At 54.4% G+C, this 20178-nt stretch overlaps 1 protein-coding gene across 23 annotated transcripts in view; it reads left to right on the top strand.

Moving 5' to 3' along the window:
* PCBP3 (poly(rC) binding protein 3) overlaps positions 1–20178 on the top strand; it is a 65500-nt gene that overhangs the window by 36271 nt on the left and 9051 nt on the right. For 7 of the 23 annotated variants that reach the window (XM_051623834.1, XM_051623826.1, XM_051623825.1 and 4 more), the window contains 9 exons: positions 444–560; positions 976–1107; positions 1386–1514; positions 4116–4259; positions 7142–7183; positions 11649–11727; positions 12466–12525; positions 15893–15945; positions 18909–19078. In XM_051623834.1, coding sequence (XP_051479794.1) covers positions 444–560; positions 976–1107; positions 1386–1514; positions 4116–4259; positions 7142–7183; positions 11649–11727; positions 12466–12525; positions 15893–15945; positions 18909–19078 — 926 coding nt within the window. The remainder of the gene's footprint in view (positions 1–443; positions 561–975; positions 1108–1385; positions 1515–4115; positions 4260–7141; positions 7184–11648; positions 11728–12465; positions 12526–15892; positions 15946–18908; positions 19079–20178) is intronic. The other 16 variants (XM_051623839.1, XM_051623841.1, XM_051623833.1 and 13 more) reach the window with 11 other exon arrangements.

Here is a 20178-nt window from a genome sequence, read left to right as displayed (position 1 = left end):
CCTAAGATGCTTGAGTTTGCCCAAGGTTTTTGTGCCTGCAGCTACCAAGGAGTTATCAGATCAGTAAGCAACACTCTTCATGAGCAGTGACCCCATGAGCTGGTCTTACCTGGATCGTGTGGGTTTGCTCTGCAGTAAAAGACCCAAGGTGGATGCTTGGAAACCCTGCCTGAAGGCTGGAGTCGAGCAGCTCTGGAAGCACCACAGGGAGAAGGGGTGGGACTTTTTAAGGTTAGATGGGATGTTGATAGGCTGGCAGAGGTGATGACCAGAGACCAAGAAAGCAATGCACTTGCTGGCCTGCTAGGGCTCTCTCTGAGCTTCTGCTCTTGAGTATTGACCCTTCCCAGGTTGGGGCAGGATGCAGCCTGGAGGAAGGGCTGCACATCCTCCCCGCTGGTTGCTTGGCTGTGGTTATTCCAGGGCTTCTTTTCTCTTTCCAGAGCGGAGCAAGGATCAACATCTCGGAGGGGAACTGCCCTGAGCGAATCGTGACCATCACTGGCCCCACTGATGCCATCTTCAAGGCTTTTGCCATGATTGCCTACAAATTTGAGGAGGTGAGCAACGGGGACCCTTGGCCTCAGGAGGGGAGAATAAAATGGTCTGCATCCAGATCTTTGGGTAGGCCACTGGGCAAGCAGATCTCTGGTGTACCCACTGCTGGGGCAGCAGTGCAGAGGGCCTGGGTGCCTCCAACCTATGCGTGCCTGGTTGGACTTGCTTAACTGGTACACAACCTTGGCACAGAACCTTCCAGACATCTCTAACCAGGCAAGAACTGAGCTTCAGTGAAGTATCCTGGAAGTCTCCCAGTTAATTATCGATGGGCAGTGATGCAGCTGCCGACCAGCTGGGAGGGGACCTGGGGGATGTGACCCCTCTCCTCTGGCCCAGGGCATTTGGGTTTGGCCTGGATGGCAAGGCATCTGGCTGGGCACCACGGGCTGATGTCTTGCCTTCTTCCTTCCCAAGGACATAACCAACTCAATGAGCAACAGCACTGCCACCAGCAAACCTCCGGTGACGCTGAGGCTGGTGGTGCCAGCCAGTCAGTGCGGCTCGCTGATCGGCAAAGGAGGCTCCAAGATCAAGGAAATCAGGGAGGTAAGGCAGGCCTGGCTTGGGTACTGCATGTAACTGCAGCTCTGACTGAGGGGGAGCCTTGGAAAAGGGGGAGCCTTGGAAAAGGGGGACCCCTTGCTCTGTGACCATCGTGCTTCCCAGGGGGGTCCTGCTGACATAGGAGCCGCATCCCGTGGGACCTTCCCGGTGTGCAAGGGGCAGTGCTGCCCTCGGGAAGCCTGTGGCATCAGAGCTGGAGCTAGCTGCCAGGGAAGGCATTCAGCTGTGGGAATTCTCCTCCTCTCTCTTTCTGTCTCCAGTCAACAGGTGCTCAGGTTCAAGTGGCGGGGGACATGCTGCCCAACTCCACGGAGCGGGCGGTGACAATCTCGGGGACACCCGACGCAATTATCCAGTGTGTCAAACAGATCTGTGTGGTGATGCTGGAGGTACAGTCTGTGACAACGGGGGTAAAGTACATAGGAAAATAAACCCAGCTGGCACCACAGGAGCGCTGGGAGCTGTGGAGCGTGTCTCTCATACCCGTCACCACGCGTTGTCGGACCACTCATTTCCTGGTACCTCTGTTTGAAACCCACCCACTGTGTTTTTTCCCACCATCTTCACACTTTTGTTTCTAGAGTCCCACGCTGGAAACCTGCCTGGTCGGGTGCCCCAAAGGAGATGCTTTGTGTTGTGGCACAGGGTGGCTCCAGGGGAGAGAGAGGGGGTGCCAAAGGAAGCCAGATGGGCTGGAATAGCCATGGCCTGGTGGCCCAGCAGCTCCAAGGCTGCTGTGGGAAGGGGGTGGGAGCTGCAGCTATTCCACCAAGCACCTGGCAGTGCCAGCATGGAGCTGGCAGTGCACTGTGAGGACCACGTCTGGGAGGAGGAGCCCACTGCATCCCCTGCACTGGGGGAGCCAGGGCTGGGAGTGCAAGCCAAGGCTCCAGCAAGGCGCAGTGGGAAAGGTGGTGAGGAAGGCTGGTGGAGAGCAGGGCACATAGGACGTGTGTCCAGGGCACCATTTTCTGGGAGGAATGCTGATGAGCAGAGTTTGAACATCTCTGCCATGGATAGATGCTGCTGTACCAATGGCTTCTTGCCAGAGTCGACTGCAGCCACGTGCCCACCATCCACACCTGCCTCCTCAGATGGGAGAAGCTTCAGGAGGAAACCCCTTGGGACATGGGACGATGACACCCTCTGCTCCTGGTGCCTCCCAGAGGTGGAGGGGCACAGACCCCCCCCTCAGGCCTTGCTGCACAGCCCACACACTGCTTCCCTGTCACGGTGGGGAGGAGCACGTTCAGTGCTGCAAGAGCTTCAGATGAGGTTGCCAAGGCTCAGTGGAGGTGAAGGAGGACCAAGCATAAGCAACTTCAGGTGGGCAGCAGCACAGCTGAGGAGGAATTGCCACCATCCACGTTTCCCACCACTGCTGCAGGGATGCTCAGGAGGGTCCATTCTGCCACCAGAGGAGTGTGACTTCAGGCACATGGTGACTCCAGGTTGTGCTCTCACCAACCAAAGGAAAGGCTGCTGTTCCTTTGTATGGATCAGCTGTAGGAAGGAGAAAAACCTGTGAGTTTTCTTGCAGTCTGAGAAGTCCCCTGACTTGAACACTTTGCAGAGATGCTCCTTGTAACCTTTCAGTCTTAAACTCTCACCAGAGAAATCTTTGCTTCATCCCCTCTAAGGCTGGTAATGCAATAAACAAAAAAAGCAGACCTGTGGTTGTGATCGTGCAGCTTTCCTAGAGACCTGTGATTAGCAGGAAGGTTTGGATATGCCCCTTGACTGAAAGTGGACATCTAGAAGAGTGTACAGAAAAAGATAAAAGAATTTTCCATGAGATAGTGTAATTTATATGGACTATCTTTACATAGCAGTCATGGGGTCATTTGACTTCAGGTTGAACCAGGAGGCTTTTATCTGAAATCTCTCCTGATCCCTGGAAACCTCCAAAATCTCTTCCGTGGCAAGTTAGTTATGTTCAAGAGAAAACCATCAGAGAGAACTGGGGTGAGAAGGTCCCGTGCATCATCACTCAGTGGGATGCATCATTTCAGCTTGATGTGCATCACTGCAGCTTCTGCTCAGACCTGTCCGGGTTCCAGTCAGGGAGCAGCAAGATGTTCTGGCCAGCTGGAGTGGGGCTGCCCTGGGTCACTGCTGCAGGAGGAGGGCTGGGAGAACACATGGGTCGGTGCCTCTGCTGCTGACATCTGGCTGGCTGCTCCCACGATGCAGCTCCAGGAGAAGACCTCTGGTGTTGCCATCTGAGAGGGGTTTCCAGCCTCTGGCTCCTCCAGAGCTTGGCACCCTGGCCAAAGCGGTTGCTGCCACCTTGTCCCACCAGGGCATGGGAAGTCTTGACCACAGTGACAACACCTTGCAATGACGACACCTGAACGAAGGTGACCCTTTTCCAGCAGGTGAGGAAGATGAGAGGGATCAAAGGATGGCTCTGGGTCACTCAGCTGCTCACTTCTGGTGCCCACGCTCATGGTTCCACGGCTCCGGCTGCGGAGCGCGGCTGGCACGACCCCCGGCTGGCTGTCAACCTGCAAGAGCTCTCAGGCTGCAAAGGAAGCTACTGCACAAGGAGGCTCCTGGCAGCCAGGGATGAAAAGCCTGGTCCGTGGCTCTACCTCCCCATCTTCCTGCACCTTGAGGGGTCTCCTTGAGGTGTGTGAGAGGAGAGGAGGGCGCTGCACTCCAGCCTTGAGCTCAAGTCTAGACCAGGCGGTGCAGCTTGTGGGGAGCAGAGCGAAGGCGAGGGAGACCGTGGAGGTCTGGCCAAGGGTTTTAGGATCCTGTGCCTTGGCAGGGGATCTCCTGGAGCCCAGCTTGTCTTCGTTGTCCATTCCACACCGATTTTCCCCCCGTGTCCTCCTGTCCAGAAACGCGGTTTGCCTGGTGCGGGTGTTGCCGGGGGCGGCCCCGGGGGCCGTGCTCCGTCGGGTGCTTTTCTAACGCTCTTTTTGCCGCCGTTTCAGGAAAGCTGTTCTAATGTTCTCTCTCCCTCTCCTTGTCCCTTTTCCTAGTCCCCACCAAAAGGTGCCACCATTCCCTACCGCCCAAAGCCCGCCTCCACCCCTGTCATTTTTGCAGGTGGTCAGGTAAGAGCCGACCCGCTTGCAGCCTCCACTGCCAACCTCAGCCTTTTACTGCAGCACCAGCCGCTGCCCGTTAGTGCACTCAGGTTTCTTGCCTTCTGACTTGCATGGTGTCATCCCATCCATCGCGTGCCAGGGCAGCTGGACTGAAAGCTCTTTGCAGAACCACTTGGCAGGGCCCGGGCAGATGGCTCAGCTCTTGGGATGGCTGCTGGAGGATAAGGGGAAGGGGCGGCCCGGAGGGTTTCAGCTCCGCCAGGCGCTCGTGTGCCGAGAAAAGGCTGGAGTTTGCTTCTGTAGAACCAAATTCAGTGTTTGCCAGCAGTGAGCAGGGTGAAGGAGGGAATGAGAAAAGCCCCGTTGAGGAAGAGGCCATGACCATGCTCCCACGGTGGCTGCAGAGGTTTCTTTTCTGGCCTCTCTAGTCCAATTAAGCATAATTTTTCATAGTTGCAAGTGGTCCCAGGTAGAGTCATAGAATCATTTTGGTTGGAGAAGACCTTTAAGATCATCAAGTCCAACCATTAGCCTAACTCAAAGGGGTCATCCTACCCACTCCAGGACCATGCTGAGCCTCCATTCAGGGCAGCCTCCATGAAAGAGTCATCCCCATCACTGGTGCTCAGCTCGTCTGGGGTGCTGCTCCCCCCAGAAAGGCCATAACCTCTGCTGCAAAGCTGGCTAGCAGCTCTGCCCACAGGAGAGCCAGCATCACGTTGGCTTTGGTGACATGGCACAGTGCTCACTCAGTCTGCAGGCTGGCAGTTGTGCTGTGGTATTTCTGGCTACCCTGGGGAAGCCATGGCAGGTTTTTCCCTCTGCAGGGTAACCACTGCACGCAGATGCCACGGGAGCTGGTGGCTGTTCTGCAAACAGAAATGGGCAGCGTGTGAGTTGTGAAACAAGAGCCATTTAGCAGGTGGTGGCTTTTAAGCAGGGAACTTGAAAAAGAGGGGGTTTTTTCTACCTCATCTTCTCACCTCTCCAGTTGACTGAGGACCTGCCTGTAGATGCCATTGTGTCGTGGTGCAGGAGGGGAGCCCCAGCAGCCAGGTAGAGTCAGCACCAGGTAGCTAATGCCATCCAGAGCAGCACCACACGAGTTGTTATAACCATGATAAATAGCAGAAGGGCAAACTAAGGCTGGAAGCAGAGCCAAAAGCACAGGCTATTTCAGGCAGGACACACTGAATTTGCATCTCTTAGTCACTGCCTGCATCAGGAGGAGGATGCCCTTTGGTCTGAGCAGCTGTCCTGGAAAAGAGCTTTGAGTCTAGCTGCCTGGTGAACTTATCTTCTCAAAAGAGAGAGTAAGATGGAGGTAGTGTACCTCCTGCTGGCCAAGGGTTGGTGTCTTGCACAGAAGTGACTGTGGGGAGAAGCAGCTGTCTCTGGGATGAGAGCTCTTCCCTGCTGCCTGCAGGGGTGGCACAGGGTGGGTGAGCAGAGGACAGCAGGTGACAGTTGGTGGTGCCAGTGAGATGCTTTGGGGAGGGTTGGACCTGCAGGCTGAGGGACGTGGTGGCTGGTGGCAGCTGCCAAAGGGATCAGCCCCTTTGTCCAAAGGGATCAGCCCCTTTGTCCACAAGTGACGTCAGCCTCTGCAGAAGGTCACGCAGGCAGGTGCTGTCAGGGTGGGGTTGCATCTGTCCAAGACACCTTCCAGCCTTGAATTAGCTCTTTCTAATAAAAACCAACAAGAAATGAAGCTGCCAGGAAAGAGCGAGCTCTTCAGAGCAGCCCCTGCCACGTCCCCACGGTGTGTGGGGCTTTGTTCTCCTCCAGGATTTGGGGGCTTTTCCTCACTTTTGAGTGAGGAAAACTGCTGTTTGCAAACGACGCAGCAAATCTGCAGGAGGTTCAGAGTGTTGGGTTTTTTCCTCTTGGTTGGCTATCTTTACTCTCCCTTTTTAAAGTGTTCTCCATCTCTTTCGCCATTTCTTTCAGAATCATCTGAGTAATGTGTCAACACGTGATACGTTCTGCTAGCTGGTTAAATCCCAAATATTGGGCTCTCTAGTGTCTGGCTTTTTACCCACAGTGGTGCTTGTTTTCATGTTATTGACAAAAGAGCTACAAATTGTGGGGAAAATCATTTAAGAGCTGGCCTAGCAGACATGGCATGGATTTGTTGGGTGGAAGGCATTGCAGTGCAGGCAGCCTGTCCCTGAGCCCTCTCCAGGCTTGGGGAGACCTCAGCACCAGGTGCTTTCTGCACAGCAATGACTTCCCCCCTCCATCCCAGCAGAGCACTGGAATGTACTGGGAAGATGGGAAGTGTATTGAGAGTTGGCAATACAGAGAGGCTCCCTGGGCTGGCTGGCTTTCTAGGATCATGTTTAGGGTGCAAAGGGCAGCAGTAATGTTACTGTGCATCACTGGTTTGATTAATACCTTTGGCACAGCAAAGCCCAGTCTTCCCACTCCATGCAATTCTGGCACCATTAAAGAGCTGTTTCCTTCCTTTTGGAAAAGCCAAGCTGAGCCTTAGCCCTTCAAGTTGGGTAGCTCAGTGTGCTCTGGTGTTGATCAGAGGGGTATGTCTCCCTCCTGCCCCAGCACAGGGGCAGCTCTTCCCCTGGTGGCTCTTAAGGCAGCACAGGGGAGGGCTCTTGCCCTGGGCTAGCCCCGGGGGGGTGTGCAGGGCAACTGCCTGCTGCACAGAACAGGCTTCCCTCATCCCCTCCAGCCCCAACATCAGGCTGGCTAAGTCAAAATTCCAGATACTGCACCTTGCTTTCACCAGCAGCAGAGCAAGGGGAGAGGTGTTCCCGTGGGGGGTGTCCTGGGCAGAGCAGGGTGGGGGCTGAGCTCTCCTTTCACCCCTGCATTAACAGCATTTACCCCACCTCAGGCAGAAAGGAGCAGAGCCTGGGGACAGCAGTCCTTGTGGAGAGGGATGGGGCTTTGCCTCACCTCCTGCCAGCCCTAATGGTGTCTTTTTTCCTTTGCAGGCCTACACAATTCAGGGACAATACGCCATTCCACACCCGGATGTGAGTTTTACCCTCATTTTTCTTATACCCTTTCATGTCACCTGCATGCTCGTGTTGATAACACATAATATTAATATTAGACAATAATATTAATAGCACATTTTCAAAGTAACTGGCCGTGTATAGTCTCTGTAATACCTTGAATAGCCTTTTAACCTGTTAGCTCTAAACTATATTAGTTCTGAGGACTTGGCCTGATGCTAAATTGTTTGCATTGTTCAGTGCTATCCCTTTGTTCTGAGACAAACCATACTCTATGCATTTTGTGCCTCAAAATGATCAAAACACGCAAAGAAAGGGAACAAAAAAGCTGTTTTCTCCTCTATTTCTCCCCTTATTCTTAAAATGTTGGTAAGCCAAGGGCTTATTGAGGTGCTGAGTGCTTTGGTGGGGTGGGGGGAAGCTAGAGCTCCAGGGGTGTGGGGTTTCTTATGTGAAGCCTGGGCAGGGGGATGTTCCTTTTTGGGGGATCCTCCTCAGGGTGACTCGGAAGCAGGGGCCAAGGCTGGGCAAAATGCCACCCACATCCCCCAGGGCCGTTCTGGGGAGCTCTTGGAAAAAACAGGGTTATTCTAAATGTATTCCAGAGGGGGATGAAAGACCTGGCGAGTCCCAGCACGGAGGCCCCTTCTTGCTGGCACGTCTGTGAGTCAGGGGTCCTCAGTGGGGGCTGAGCACAAAGTGCCTCTCTGGGGATGGGGGTGGGAGGCACCCCCCCCAGGCAGAGGAAGAACATGACGTGGTGTTGCTCTTTCTGAGGGATGCTTGGGTGTTAAATCAGGGGTGTACTTTTCTGTATGATGGAGAGCAGGGCAAGGCTGTTCGATCCCACGAGCACACCCTTAGGAGTTGTGGGGCTGGGCTTTGTTCTTAGGAGTGTTGATTCCACCCAGGTGAGTGGAGGCCAGGCTTTGGTTTTCCATGTGACACCAGTCTGCATGTACTTAAGAGTAGGGGGCTGTGATGGTGGCTCAGAAATACTCTCTACTCTGTGTACTTCACTTCTGCTCCCTGAGCAGAACATAAATACACCTGTGGGTTTCGTGAGCGTTGATCGAGATGTTCTGTGTTTCCTCTGCAAGTGGTGGCAACAGCTGGAGAGTGTTCTCCTTGTTATCAGACTCCTCTGTTTGACAGGTATAAAATGCATTTAATACATTTGCTGGCTGTGCTCTTCCTGACTCCCAGCAGGTTTGCTGAGACCTGGAAGTAGTTGTTCCTAAGGGTGGGTCACAGGCCCCATCTTTCCTCTCATACCTCTCTTACAAGGATCAGTCATTTTAAACACTGCTCAGTGCAGAAACCAGCAGTGAACATGATTTTTAGTACATTGCCCTCATTCTCAGAGGTGTCTGTGTTTAGCAGATGCCTTTTGCAAGCCCGTGGCTGCAGAGTGGGTGGAACTGGGAATGCCAAAGTCAAAACGTGAGCTCCTGCCTTGACTTTCCCCCTCCCTGGGAAAAACCCACTCAGGTCAGTGAGAGTTTTGGCTAATGAAGGGCTTGGGTGATCCCCTGTCTGATCCCTCTCAGCCCCCTCTTTTCCCAGGATGAGGCACTAATTAATTCCTTTCCTTTCTATTTATACCCATTAGTCATTGCAAAAGTGTCCCCCAGTAGATTTATGGTTCAATATAATGACTACCTCTTGAGGGAATATTATTCATACAGTTAGCTGAAATCTAACAGTGAAAGTCTCTATTTGATTTGTAACCTTAGCCCAGGGTAGTCATTTCATGGGGAGGTGGTAACTCCAGGCTCCAGCAGAGAAAAAAGCAAATGTTTAGATAGAAGTTGGTTGACTTTCCCCCTCCCTGGGAAAAACCCACTCAGGTCAGTGAGAGTTTTGGCTAATGAAGGGCTTGGGTGTGAGGCATTGGGGATGGGATGTGTGGCTACCTGCCTTCACAGAATTGGTGGTGGGAGATGAAGGGATGGCTGCAGCAGCCGGGAGTCACGGGTGTGTGGGAGTGAAATAAATGTGGAGTGCAGGAAAGCTGCCAAAGCAGGGCACTGCTCCTGGGGATGCACCAGCCTGGCAGACAATGAGATGTATCTGGGTGTTGCTCTGGGTGCCTAGTGATGCTTGGCATGGCTGTGTGTTGTCATAGAATCATGGAAGGGTTTGGGTTGGGAGAGACATTTAAGATCATCAAGCTCTAACCCCCTCACCATGGGCAGGGACACCTCCCACCAGCCCAGGTTGCTCCAAGCCCCATCCAACCTGCCCTTCAACATTCCCAGGGATGGGGCAGCCACAGCTTCCCTGGGCAACCTGGGCCAGGCTCTCACCACCCTCACAGGAAAGAATTTGTTCCTAATGTCTCATTTAAAGCTCCCCCTTTCAGCTTGAAGCCCTTCCCCCCTTGCCCTGTCACTCCATGCTCCTGTAAAAAGTCCCTCCCCAGCTTTCCTTCAGGTACTGGAAGGTGCTCTAAGTTCTCCCTGGAGCCTTCTCTTCTCCAGGCTGAGCAACCCCAACTCCCTCAGCCTGTTTCCAGAGCAGAGCTGCTCCAGCCCTCTGAGCATCTTCATGGCCTCCTCTGGACTCATGTCCTCCATGTCCTTCTTATGTTGGGGACTCCAGAACTGGACACAGTACTGCAGGTGAGGTCTCACAAAAGCCAGGTAGAGTGAGTCCCAGCACTGCTATCCTATCCTGTCCCTCCCAGCATCACTGGTGGGGGAACTCCCGTCTGGTCTGTGTAGGAAACCAGAATTTGAAGAAATGGTCTCAGGTTTTTGCTTCCAGCTTTTTCCAGGAAACATTTTATGCTCTGCACCCATTCATGTAGCAGCCTCCACTTGAACTCCAAGGCATAGCCATCCTCTCTTCTTGCAGGCTTTATTCACTGCTGTAATTATGGGTCTTTGCTAAATGTTGCTATCCAAACTATGTCTTAAAAATATGCTAGATAAGTATCAGAAAGGATATTGTGTTTCCCCCACTGGACGAAGCAGGACCCCTGCCCTGGGGGCACAGTTGGAGCCTGAGAGGCTCTGTCTGCCTGGTGCCCCACAGCAAAGAGGGGCGAGGAGTTTCATCAGAAGCTTTCATCTGGAGTCCTGCCAGTGGGACTGGTTGAGTTCTGCACACAGGGTGGACTTGGGTTTGATTTGGTAGAAAACAGGGCAGTTGTTAAGTGTAAAAGCAGTGGATGCTGATGTCCCTGCTACCCTCAGGAGTGCTGGGATGGCTGCTCCTATCCAGGCATGGCTGTGTCTCAGCAAGGACCCGTCGTAGCACCTTTGGCTGATTTTCCACGCTGCACTGGGAGAGGTGTGCATGTACCCCTTCTCCTGGGGTGGTGAGACCTCTCCCATGAGACCTACCTCTCCCTCGGGTACCTCTCCAGGGACCTGCAGATGTTTCCCCTCCCTGCTGTCTTCTTTCCAGTCTCTGCCCTGGTGTGCTCAGCCTCTCTGATCTGCTCTTTCCAGCTCTGCTGCCAGCCAGACCTCCCTGCACTCCCTGCAGAAGCAAGTTGGTTTTTGAGTCTTTTTTCCCCAAAAAATGTGGAAATCTTAACCCTGGCCTCTCTCTCACTGGGGAGGCTCAGGTGCAATGAGTGGTTTGGGTTTAGGGGATGATGCAGTCCTGGCATCTCTCTGAGCACCTGTAAAACTGCTGAGCAGGAGGTGGGAAAGACCCTCCCTCTTGCTCACTTCTAGACTTCAGCCCTGTTTGTGTTGTTTTCTTTTGCTCTATTGGTTTATTCTTTTCATTTGGAGCAGGGAAACAGAGCACAAAATGTATTCCAAACTCCTCTCTATGCAACCGCTTCCTGACGGGGCACGAAAACCTACCTGGCACAACAAGGGATACAAGGATCTGAAATACCTACTGGTCATGGCTGAAGCCCATATTTCCCCACACTGCCAAGGGGCTTGTGCTCCTCGTGAGCTGATGTTGAGAGCCAAGGTTCCTCCATCTCCCAGGGGTGTTTCCCATCAGAGGCAGAACACGAGAGCGTTTGCTGCCGGGACGAGCGGTCCCGATGCAGCTCCAGCAGCACAAGAAGGGTCTTTTGGCTGCTGGCAGGTGATAGCCATCAGGCTGGCAGTGCCTTTGAGACAGCTCTGCTCTAAAGCTACCCTGAAGCAAGCAGCAGGGTTCTGGTGGTGGGTTGCAAAGGCTGGGAGTGGAAGGCAGCAGCTGGAAGTGCCGCAGGCGAGGGAGCTGAATGGTGTGACGAGAGGCAGAAACTAAGAATGGGCTTCTTGCTGGTATCGTACTTCAGACCCTGACCAAGCACTTCTGCAAAAGATTTGGGCTTTATTGCATTTCACCCAGGCCAAGTCCTTCTGCTAATGTTTTCGCCATGTCTCACCATGGCATCCTGGTTTGGTTTTCTTTTCTTTTTTTTCCCTTCCTTCCGTTATAATTTTGTTCTTGATTTTCGGTGTGACTTGTTGTACTCTATGACAATAACCTTCTTAGCTCTAATGTCCCTCCTACCCCTCAGCAGTTGACCAAGCTCCACCAGTTGGCTATGCAGCAAACCCCCTTTACTCCCCTTGGACAGACCACCCCCGCTTTCCCTGGTACGTACCCACATGCCCTTTCTAGATCTCCTTCTCTTCTTACCTGTAGAGTTTCTCTCTCTTTCTGAACTCGTGCTATTTAATGGAAGCATCAGGGCAAGTAAAGCTGAGGTTGCAGGGTCCGTGGGGAAAGGTTACCAGGGAGACAGGATGGATGTTTGGGGGTTAGGGTCCTCATGGGCAAGCTCTCAGCCGTTAACTGTGCACGCCTGGACTGCTCCTGGGAAGCCAGCATTACCATGCTCCCAGCTTTGCTGGCTTTCCCAGCAGAAGGAATGTGGGCCAGTCTCCCAGACAGAGGAGGTGGCATCCCCTGCCGTGCGCTGATCCGGACCCCGGTGGGACATCCCCGCTATCCCGGGGGGAACGGCTTGGCGCCAGGTGGGGATGCTGCCCTGGCATCTGCAGGGAGTGGTGCTGAGCTGGGCAAGACAGCACCCCGGCTCTGGGGAGAGCAAAGGGAAGGAGCCACGTTGACAGGAGGACAGGCAGACGTGACATGGCTCAATGGCCTCGTCCCCAGGGCTGGTGTTTTTCACGGTGACCTGGCAAGCAGATAGTACGCAGGGAACGGAGATGCTTAAAGTACCTTTGTTTACTAGGTGGTGGTCAAAGTGCCAGTTGGAATTGCCTTTTTTTGACAGTATGTTCATCATATTTTGAGCTTCCTAGATGAAGTGACATTGCTTATCTCCTCGAAGGCAAAAGCATTAAACCTGTTTCTTCTTTGCTCTTCAGGAGAAAAGCTGCCCTTACATTCCTCCGAAGAAGCTCAAAATCTGATGGGCCAATCATCAGGTAAAACACAAAGCTACAGGGAAATAAGCAGGCTCCTGCTGAAATATATTTCTTAAATAGGTCTGTGCCATTGTCGTGCTCTGAGATAAACGGTGGTATTTGTGGAGAAGGCATCAGGTTTTCTTGGTGGGCAGGGAGAGGCTGGGCAGCACCGTGCCCACCCTTCTCCTTTGTACAGCATGTCAGAAGTGCCCGGAGTTGATTGCCTAGTTTTTTTGGATGTTTGCACATAACTGCATCTGTGTAAGAGTCATTACCCTTATTCTTTCATTCAGTTGTGCGTAAACTTGGCTCAGAGACAGCAGAAAAATGCCTGTGGGAACAGGGGTGACAGGCCATTTCAGCTGTCTCTGAGCCATTCGGGACGTGCCGCGTTTTTAGCGGGGCAGGAGCCTGAGGAGCCGAAGCCCGGCCTGAAATACTGGGGAAATGTTGATGTCAAATGTCCTGCACGTTCATCCATACGTGCCAGACATGCTTGTCTTTCATAAATTGGCAGTGCTCAGAGGGAATTACCCTTGAGACCCAGGTGATGTGGGGCTGTCCTGCCCTGCCCTGCCCCGGCTGTGCCTTGCAGCCGGGGGGGCATCGTGTGCGTGTCTTGAGAGGAGTCTGGGGACATCAGCATGAAAGCAAACCTGGCCCAAGTAAACAGACACCACCAGACTATTGCAAACACAGTTTTCATGATCCCAGTCTGCTCAGCCTTGTTTTCTGCATGCCCTGCTCTGCCCTTTGCAGTCACCCAAGGCACTGATCCTGCCCTGACCCCCCACCCCTCATCACGGCCCTGTGGGGACTGCATGTGCATAGCAGAGAGGGAGGATCTGTTCTCCTAAAATAAACATGCTCCAGGTAACAGAGGAGGACGTGGCCATTCCTCAGACTGTTTTGATGCAGGGATGGTGCAGTACTATGGCACGCAGCACCTGTGGCACCTCAATCTAGCTAGGAGGCTGAGGAGCCTAGCTTGCATTTCCAAAGACCCCTGGGTGCCTTGGCACTGCTCTGAGCCTGTCCCCAGTTGCTCTGCTCCCTTCAGAAGACATTTTCTGCCACACTCAGGCTGCTGCCAGGCTTGTAACCCACAGATGAGGGGCAGGGACATCTGCACCTTGAGGGACATGCCTTTGGGTTAGGTGCAGTTTGCCCTGGCCTGTGAGGAGGCTCAGAGTGAAAGATGGAGCAGGCCTGGTGAAATGTCTCTCAGCAATGTGCTGCAAGGCCAGCAGGAAGCAGTGCCTGCTCTGTAGAACTTGGACAGGGGCTGCTCTTTGTGGCCTTTGGCATTAGTGTGCCCTGCAGGGGTTTTAGGAGGGCATGTGGCTACTGAGTGGAGGATTTGTATCCACATCCCCTTCATTCCCCCTCCTCTGTGCACGCCCAAGTGAAAAAATGTGGTAAGGAGGCCTCCTGCAAGCTGATCCCCACATGGTGTACCCAGGCATCCCTAAGGGAGGGGCAGCACTTGGGAAAGCTCAGGGATGATGCAGGAGCACTTTGAGGATACCCGGACCCTCTCCCTTCTAGGGGTGATGCTAAAGTGGGATTGCACATAAAGCTTCATTTCAGTGTTTTAGAACTTTGGCTTTGGCAGTGCTGGTACCCAGACAGACATCAGATCAGACCTGCTGGGTTTTAAGACCTGTTTGGGCAGCAGCTCCTCTTGTGCAGCACAGGGGACCGCAGTGGAGGTGCAGACCAGCAGAGCTGGCCACTGCTGGCAGCAGCTGCTCAGCACAGTTAAGGCAGCATCATGTTGCTGTGTGGTATGAGGAACTGGGAGCAGCTGCTGCCTTGGGTCACAGCAGCCCAGCACTTCCAGTCTCCTTCTGCTTCTTTACTCTCCCTCTTCCCTCGAATACAGACCTTGCAGTCTTTCGTTCTCTTGTCCACTCTTAAAAGCTTTCATCAGTACTTTATAGCATATGCATAAGGGTTTTTTTTTCTGCAGTTGCTGCAAATTCCTGTTAGCCACCAGACAGCTTCTCTTGCAGATTGGACAAAGGACATCCCTGCTTCAGCAGTGAGGTGATTTCATGTAGAAACCTGTGGGAGAGGCAGGCTTTGTCCTGGCCTAGGAGTGTTAGGGCATGCTGTCCTCTTCCTCTGCAGCTGCATGCACAGGGTCACCTGCTGGCTCCAGCCTTGCCCACCAAGGAGGAAAGTGCCCTCCCTGGCCCAGGAGAGGCTGGGAGGAAGCACACTGCTGCCTTTGCTGCTTGCTTGCCATCTAATTTGGTAGGGAAGCAGGCTCTAAATCACAAAATCACAGACTGGTTTGGGTTGGAAGGGACCTTAAAGGTCATCGAGTTCCAACCCCCTGGCATGGGCAGGGACACCTCCTACGAGACCAGGTTGCTCTTAAGTCCCATCCAATCTGGCCTTGAACACTTCCAGGGATGGGGCAGCCACAATTTCTCTGGGCAACCTGGGTCAGCATCTCAACACCCTCACAGCAAAGAATTTCTTCCTAATATCTCCCCTCTTTCAGCTTAAAGCTGATCCCACTCATCCCACTCATCCCATCACTCCATGTCCTTGTCCAAAATCCCTCCCCAGCTTTCCTGGAGCCCCTTCAGGCACTGGAAGGTGCTCGAAGGTCTCCCTGGAGTCTTCTCTTCTCCAGCCTGAGCAACCCCAGCTCTCTCAGCCTGTCTTCATAGGAGAGGTTCTTTACTTTGCAGGAAGGGATATGGACAACATCTCTGTACTGTTTGCCTTGCTTTCTCTTGGGAGCAAGGGGGACCACCAGCCCTGGGTCCAGCTAGTGTGCATGTCCTAGCAGTCTGGCTTACCTTGGGTGTGCAGGTCCACAGGGCTTCAACTCATAAAATACTTTGCAGGCTGCCCTGTGCTGCTGGTTCCCTCTGGGAAACCAGTTTTGGGGCACTGAGCTGTGGTACCTGTATGCCCAGAGAGGGCTGGGGCTGCGTGGGCAGCCCTCCCGTGGGCAGACTCTGCCTCCAGAGTGGGGTTCTCCAGCTGGCAGGCTGTCTGCTGCTGCGTGGAGGAGGCCATCAAGGGTTCTTTCCCCACCTCTTCTCAGCGATGCTGCAGCCGTGCACCGTGACGTGCCCTCCTCTGAAGCCATTTCCAGGGGGAGGATGGAGGGTGGAAGGTGAGGCCCTCCTGGGGCAGTGCAGGCCAGGCCAGCTAGAGGAATGCAAGGGGAAGGTGGCACCCAGCACCAGCAGGGTCAGGTAGCAACTGTCTTCCTCCTCCTTGTACCAGAGTGTGTGATCCCCTTCCCCTCCCAGCCCCGGAGCAGGATGGAGCCTTTGCAGTGCTGATGTTACAGGAAAGCAGTGGAGCTCCACCGTGCTGCCTCAGCAAGTTATAACCATTTTCCCTTGCATATGCCCAGGTTTGGATGCCAGTCCCCCGGCCAGTACTCATGAACTCACCATTCCCAATGATGTAAGTAAATCCAAGTGCTTCCTCAGCATGTGTGTGTGTGTACACACATATATATCTATGTATGTGTGTGTGTGTGACCATATATATATATACATATATATATATATATGTAAGCTGCAGGCTTATGACTTTGTTGAGTATGTTTAGAGATGCCCTCTCACCAGGTCCACCCATGCCACATGCAGTCTGTTGGGGACCAGCCTGCAGCATAAAGCACCCACTGGACTTTCCCCCCTTGCTAGCTTTCCTAGACACAATCCTTCCCAATGCTCCTTTTCCCTTTCCAAGTGAACTCAGTGCTCATGAAACGTGCCCATTGACAGCACTGGGGAGGAGAGAGAGTGCTCCTGAGCCAGGCCTGATCAAACCATAATTGCTTAATCCAGCACTGGCTCAATTGTAGCTACTGAGGGGTTGGAGAGGTAAGTCAATAGTGTCTCCAAGGCCACAAAGTGCCTCACAGGCTTTTGAAGGGTGGCGTGTCTCATCTTCGTACTGGTGGCAGTCAGCTTTGGGGTCTCAGAGGTGGAGGCTTTGTGGTAAAGTGGATGTTGGACTGGGATGTTTGCTGGGAGGAGGCTGGAGTCATGCTAGGCACTGAGTGGTGTGAGAAGGGTGCTGGGAGATGCTCAGGTGGGAGGAGGTTGGGATGCAGAGCCCAACGCAGCCGGCACCGGGATCCAAGGTCTCACTTGCTTCTGGACTGGCCCACCAGTTTCCATGGGCTGATAATGAGTGGCTGCTCAAATCAGCATCAGGAAAAGCAGCGGGATGATGTCCAGTCTCTGTCCTCATCTCCCAACATCTACAAGCACCTTCAGCCCATCCTCATCAGGATGGAGTTTCTGGACTGGGTCTGGCAGCCGTTGCCACTTTTTCCTGCTGTTCACCACTGCAGTGCAAGGGAAGGGCAGTGAGCCTGGCTGCAGCTGCTGGGCACCTCTGCTGGGCACCTCTGCTCCTCTGGGACACTTGCCAGACCTCCTTCCACTCAAGAGAGGAGGGAAGCAGTGAAACAGCTTCTGAGCATCTGGCGGCTGAAACCCTTGGAGATGCTCCACCCTGAGGGAGGGCTCTGCCGAGGAGTCAAGGGGAGGTGGCAGTAGAGCTCATCCCAGGTCTGCTTCTGTCCATCCAATGAGGAGCCCCCTCCAGGAGGCTGCAGGGAGCTCTGCAAGTGCTCCTGAGGCTGCAACAGCCATTTCTGTCAAGCAAGGGGGACCATGGCCCTAGCAGCAGTGAAGGTGTCTTCAGGAATATCAAGTGACCCTTTGGAAAGGGGCATTTCCTCCCCTTCAACGTGCCAAGGGATCTCCTGTGGCACCTGGGAGCACTGAGAACTGGAGAGCCTGGCTCTCCTCTGACCTGCACAGCATTAGATGTCATCACCTGCATCTTTTTGCCTGCTGAGAAATGCCTCCTAATCTCTGCCTCCTGTTGCTTTGAAGGCTCTGAATTCCCTCTGCCACCTCCCCAGGAAGCAAAGGACAGACTTGGATGTCTTGAAGCAAAGGGTCTGCAGTGATGTTTCAGTGGGGTTGATCAGCTTGTGGTTGGGCTGCAGAGAAAGGAGAATTGAAGGAAAGCTGGTGATTGAATCCATCTTGTCACTCTTCTGAATGTCAGGAGAAGCTTGAATGTGGTGCAGAGAGGCTTGGATGTTGTGGAACACCTCTCCAAATAGGTTTGACTCCTCAGGTCTCCTTAGCAGGTTCCCAGCTGTGAAGGTTATCCATTTGCTGAAGCTCCTCTGAGTTATTTCTGTGCCCTGAAGACCAGGATGGGCAGCTCTTGGGCCAAACATGACATTGCAGCCCCCGATAGCTGATACCCTTCCAGTGCTGCACTGGGATATATATCCAGGTCCATATGGGAACAACCACTAAAGTAGCCCCATGATCTATCGACAGGGCCAGTGAACATTTGGAACAGCAGTTGTCTCTGCTTCTACAGAAAGCAACAGAAGTCCAGCAGCTGCCAAGATGAATGCCCCATATATAAAATTCCCAGTTACAACCCTGGAAAGGAGCTCAAATGCTGATGGCCAAGCAGGGCATGCGGAAACACCTCATGCCAGTGTTGGAGAAGTTGGACATCTTGATACACGTTGCCAGCTTGTGGAAGTACTGGAGGGAACCATGGTTGGATTCACACAACTGAGTGAGAGCAAAGATGAAGACCACAGAGGGAACTCAAGCCCTTGAGGACCACTGAGGAAATGCAAGCCTCCCAACTGGCTCCGATTTTTGACAAAAGGGGGCGAGTCACACACTGAGATAGAATTCTCCTGGCACCATGGGCACATGGTGCCCTCCTGCCAAGCGTGCAGACCCGCGAGCCCTCGTGTTGCGCCGAAAGAGCCCAAGGGGGTGCCAGAGGCAGCGGGCACTGGCTGCAGGGAGGATGGCCCAGCAGGGTAGAAGAAGGGTGGGATGGAGTGAGCAATGTGAAGCCACCAGTGGCGTGTGGCTGCACCAGCTGATGAGGGGGCACTTGGGCTTGGGCTGTGGGCTTGTTTCCTTCTGGTGACACCTCCCGTGTCAGCGCCTTCAGGTGCACTGTGACCGGCAAGGGGACAGGTGTGGAGCACAGCCTGAGGCGTCACTTGTTCCCATCCTCAGACCCTTGAAAAACATGGACCCATGGTGAGACCGTGAAAACTGTTGTTCCTGAAATGAACCTAGTGTAGTGCCTCTCCCTTCCTGAAGCCCTCCGGGATGTCGTGTGCAGATGAGTGAAACTGACCCCCCCCACACCCCGCCGAGGACGTGTCCTGGGAGGACCGTGCTCACAGGCAGGTGGGGTTCACCCTGGGCTGTCCCTCTCCTGTTTTCATGAGCATTAAGGTCACTGGTGCCCCAGGGCAGAGGGAGGAAGGCTTCTGGCCGGCGTCGTGCTCGCGTCTCGCCGGTGCCCGCCCGGGCTGCCGCTTCTCAGACGTTCCCTCCGTGCTTTTTTTCTAGCTAATAGGCTGCATAATCGGACGCCAAGGGACCAAAATCAATGAAATTCGGCAGATGTCGGGAGCGCAGATCAAAATCGCCAACGCCACGGAAGGGTCGTCGGAGCGTCAAATCACCATCACAGGGACCCCCGCAAACATCAGCCTTGCTCAGTACCTCATCAACGCCAGGTGAGACCCCCCCGCCGAGCTCCGCCGCCCCCCGTCCTGCCGACGTGCTGGGAGTCGCGCTCGCTCCCGGCACCGGGGGCCAGGAGGGGCTCCCTCAGGCAGGCTGGGACAGATGGTGGCTTCCGGAGACCTCTGAGCGCAGGGGACCAGACGTCACCAGCAGGACCTCTCTCTCCTCTCTCTCTCTCTCTCTCTCTCTTTCTCTCTCTTTCTCTCTCTTTCCCCTTCCCTGCCCCAGCAGGCAACTTTGTCTGGGGACTGGGAACTGCGTCGCTGCCGGTGGAGCAGCCGCGGGTCGCGCCGGTCGCCTGCCCACCCGCCACGCTCGAGGATTTTGCTCGTGGGGGGGGGTGTGTGTGCGAAATCGCCGTGTCTTTCCCTGCGGATGAGGCAGGGGATGGGGACGGAGCTGAGCCCGGTGGTGGGGAAGCATCACTTGGGACCTGCTCGCCGGGATCCCGGCGTCGCTTGTTGCCACCTCAGAGGCTCTCGCGCGGGCTTCCAGGCCTCCCAAGGGCTTTCCTCCATCCAGCGAAAATGATCAGTCCAGTCAATGCAAGGCATGATTGCTTCCTTTTCGTACTAAAAAAGCTTGGTGCGGCAGGGTTTTGCAGGGGCTGAGGGCTCCTGATGCTGCCTGCAGCCTGGGGACAAGGCTGCCTGTGCCGTGGGGGTCCAGCGTGCTGGGAAAGGGGAGCGCGTAAGAGCTGGAGAAGGGTTGGGAACCAGCTCCGTGCCGGTGGTGAGCTCACCCAGACCTGTTTGCCTGCGCCTTGTGGACTTGTGGACAGGGAGCTTAAGGGGAGGCAGGGCCTTTGGTGTGCCCGGCGTGCTGCCAGCAGAGCTGGTGCCGGGCCCACCCAGCACCGTCCCGGGATGCAGCGGCTGCAGAGGCTGCTGGTGGGGTCCTGCGGACGGGGAGATGTTGGCGGCGGCTCTTGACGTTCGTTGGGGTGTGGGCTGGGAGCAGCAGCAAGGTCTGTATGTGCTTTCTCCTCCTTGAACCCAACCCACCTTAGTCCTGACCTGCACCTGCCCTTCACCATCCCACCCTGCCCCTCCCTGCCCGCAGCCAGGACACCTCCTCTCCCGCCGCTCGG

Source organism: Apus apus, chromosome 6, assembly GCF_020740795.1.
Source record: "Apus apus isolate bApuApu2 chromosome 6, bApuApu2.pri.cur, whole genome shotgun sequence".
NCBI classification, from domain to species: Eukaryota; Metazoa; Chordata; class Aves; order Apodiformes; family Apodidae; genus Apus; species Apus apus.
Note: the sequence above shows the minus strand (reverse complement) of the source record. Positions and strands in the feature narration are given on the sequence as shown.